Below are 2259 nucleotides of genomic sequence, written 5' to 3'. Positions count from 1 at the left end.
AATCAAACCTGGGTCCCTGGCGCTGTGAGGCAGCAGTGCTAACCACTTGAAACTTACATCTCCTTTCTAATAGAGTTCTCCATATCCTGCTTCTGCAATTTCTAGAATGCAGGAATGTATGAGGAAGTCAGCCATTTGTTCACTTCACTCCCACCAGTTGTATTATCCTTTGGTCTCTCTGCCTATAAACTCTGTGTCTCTGTGCTCTCCTCTCACTGCACCTGACAAAGGGGATGCGCTCCGAAAGCTTGTGATTTCAAACAAATCTGTTGGACTATAACCTGGTGTTGTGTGATTTTTGACTTTATCCACTCCAGTCCAACACTGGCACCTCCACATCTTGTTGTGACCAAGGTATCCTCTATCCTGAATTAACTGCAGACGGTACACGTTTCAGGGCCCTATTTATTGCAGTTGCTGAGATGGCTGTACTTTTAGTGCAGCATATTCTTTTGGCTGTTAACAGCTAGCAACATACTGACTGTACCCAACCTGGCTGGTTGATTAAAAAAACTCTCAAAACCGTCCAGGGTGGGTTGCACAATTGCATAAAAGTAAAATATTGCAGCTGCTAGAAATCTGGAACAGCGCAATGCTTGAGAAATTCTGCAGGTCTGACAGCATCTCTGGAAAGGCAGACAGTTAACATTTTGAGTCTGCTTATGCTTCAGAATGGAGAATTGCAGATTATCTACACCGCCCCCCCCAACAATTCCTTATCACCTGTACAAAGGACAGAATGAGAGAATCCATTTCACTTACCCTGAGTTATGCATTGGCACACAAAAATGTAACATCTTATTTTCTGTGCTTGACTTAGATATCAAGCGAAATGATTACACACCAGACAAAATGATCATGTCTCAAGATGGAGTGGAAGTTGCAATTCAGTCTGGCAGTGGTACCAAAGATGTAAGAAATTCGATACGCTTGATGATTTAGGAGAACGGTACAGGGAGGAGTTTCCTCCAGTTGGATACTTGAAATTGCTAATGTTACCTGTTACTAGATCAGAGTTTTTTTGGATGGAACTTTGAAATCTAACTTTGGATGGTACATTGAGATGAAGTGGTAACAGATTCTCTGGCATATCTCTAGTTTGGTGTCATACATTGACAGTACAATTGAAATGTTAACTATTTTTTACCTGTCTTTGCTTGTTGAAGATTCCAGTCATGACACAAGCAGCATATGCTGACATTGTTAATGACTAGTAGTGATCTGTTAACAGTAGAAGAAAGGTACATTTCACAGAAGCAGTCTGTATAAAGCAAACTTAATTGAACAATGTCAAAATTTTAAAAGGTTAAATGGCCAATTTTTAAGTCTTCATGCATTTTAATCCTTTTTAATCAATTTATTAAGAAAAGCCATGTAAACTGGTAAAACTAAGCCGCATAATATTTATTCAAACCATTGTTATCTTGCAAAAATCCTTGTCATATGTTTTGTCTGACAATCAGACAGGTTTTAATAGGCCAATCAATTAAAAAGAATGCTAAATATCTGATCATTGTCCAACCAGCAGTGTCATAAAATGTTCTGGTGACCTGATTTTTTAATGAATTTCAATTGTGTAGACACTTTGGTGTAATGCTAGTGTTGTGGTACATGCAGATTGAATTTAAAAGAAAAAGTATTGAAATCCTTGTAAATATGGTAATGGGCAGATTGCAATCTATCTTTATGCAAATAAATGAGACCCAAATCTGTTGAATTGTCAACACGATGCTCTGTCTACCTTAAATATTTATGTAAATGGTAGCATTTGGGCACCTTTTCTATGTTACAAAGAGGTACTATTGTCATTTTTAAAAAGGTGTTTATATGAAGAACCGTGTAATTTTTAATCTAATGTATCTTATAGATACTTTACTTAAGGCACGAACACAACTTGTAATAAAATATGACAGTGGTTTTACAAAGGCTGGATGGTGCAAACCAAGAGTTAGTGGGATCATGCCGCATAAATTTTGTACATTTAATCTAATAAAAGATTTTTGAAATAAACTTAATGTGCGTTCTATACACCGCATAAACACTGTCTCCAGTTCATTTGTGAAGCATTTTAAAGAGCCTGAGCCACATACAGGATCTTGAAGCAGTGGTCATTAATTTTGTTAGGCTATGGCTTCTGGTGCTTAAATACAAATACTTGACTGGTCACTTTTAGTAACAGCAATCACCAGCCAAAAATGTACACTGGGAGATTTATAGATCACATCAGACAAGTACCAACGAGAGGAAGATTATACAAAA

General features: G+C 37.4%; 1 protein-coding gene across 1 annotated transcript in view; it reads left to right on the top strand.

Moving 5' to 3' along the window:
* trpm7 (transient receptor potential cation channel, subfamily M, member 7) overlaps window positions 1–2010 on the top strand; it is a 77309-nt gene extending 75299 nt beyond the window's left edge. The window contains exon 27 of the mRNA XM_048615695.1: window positions 821–2010. Coding sequence (XP_048471652.1) covers window positions 821–942 — 122 coding nt within the window. The 3' untranslated portion in view covers window positions 943–2010. The remainder of the gene's footprint in view (window positions 1–820) is intronic.
* Window positions 2011–2259: the final 249 nt, after the last annotated feature.

The sequence above is a fragment of the Rhincodon typus genome, chromosome 33 (genome assembly GCF_021869965.1).
Source record: "Rhincodon typus isolate 14 chromosome 33, sRhiTyp1.1, whole genome shotgun sequence".
NCBI lineage: Eukaryota > Metazoa > Chordata > Chondrichthyes > Orectolobiformes > Rhincodontidae > Rhincodon > Rhincodon typus.
Note: the sequence above shows the minus strand (reverse complement) of the source record. Positions and strands in the feature narration are given on the sequence as shown.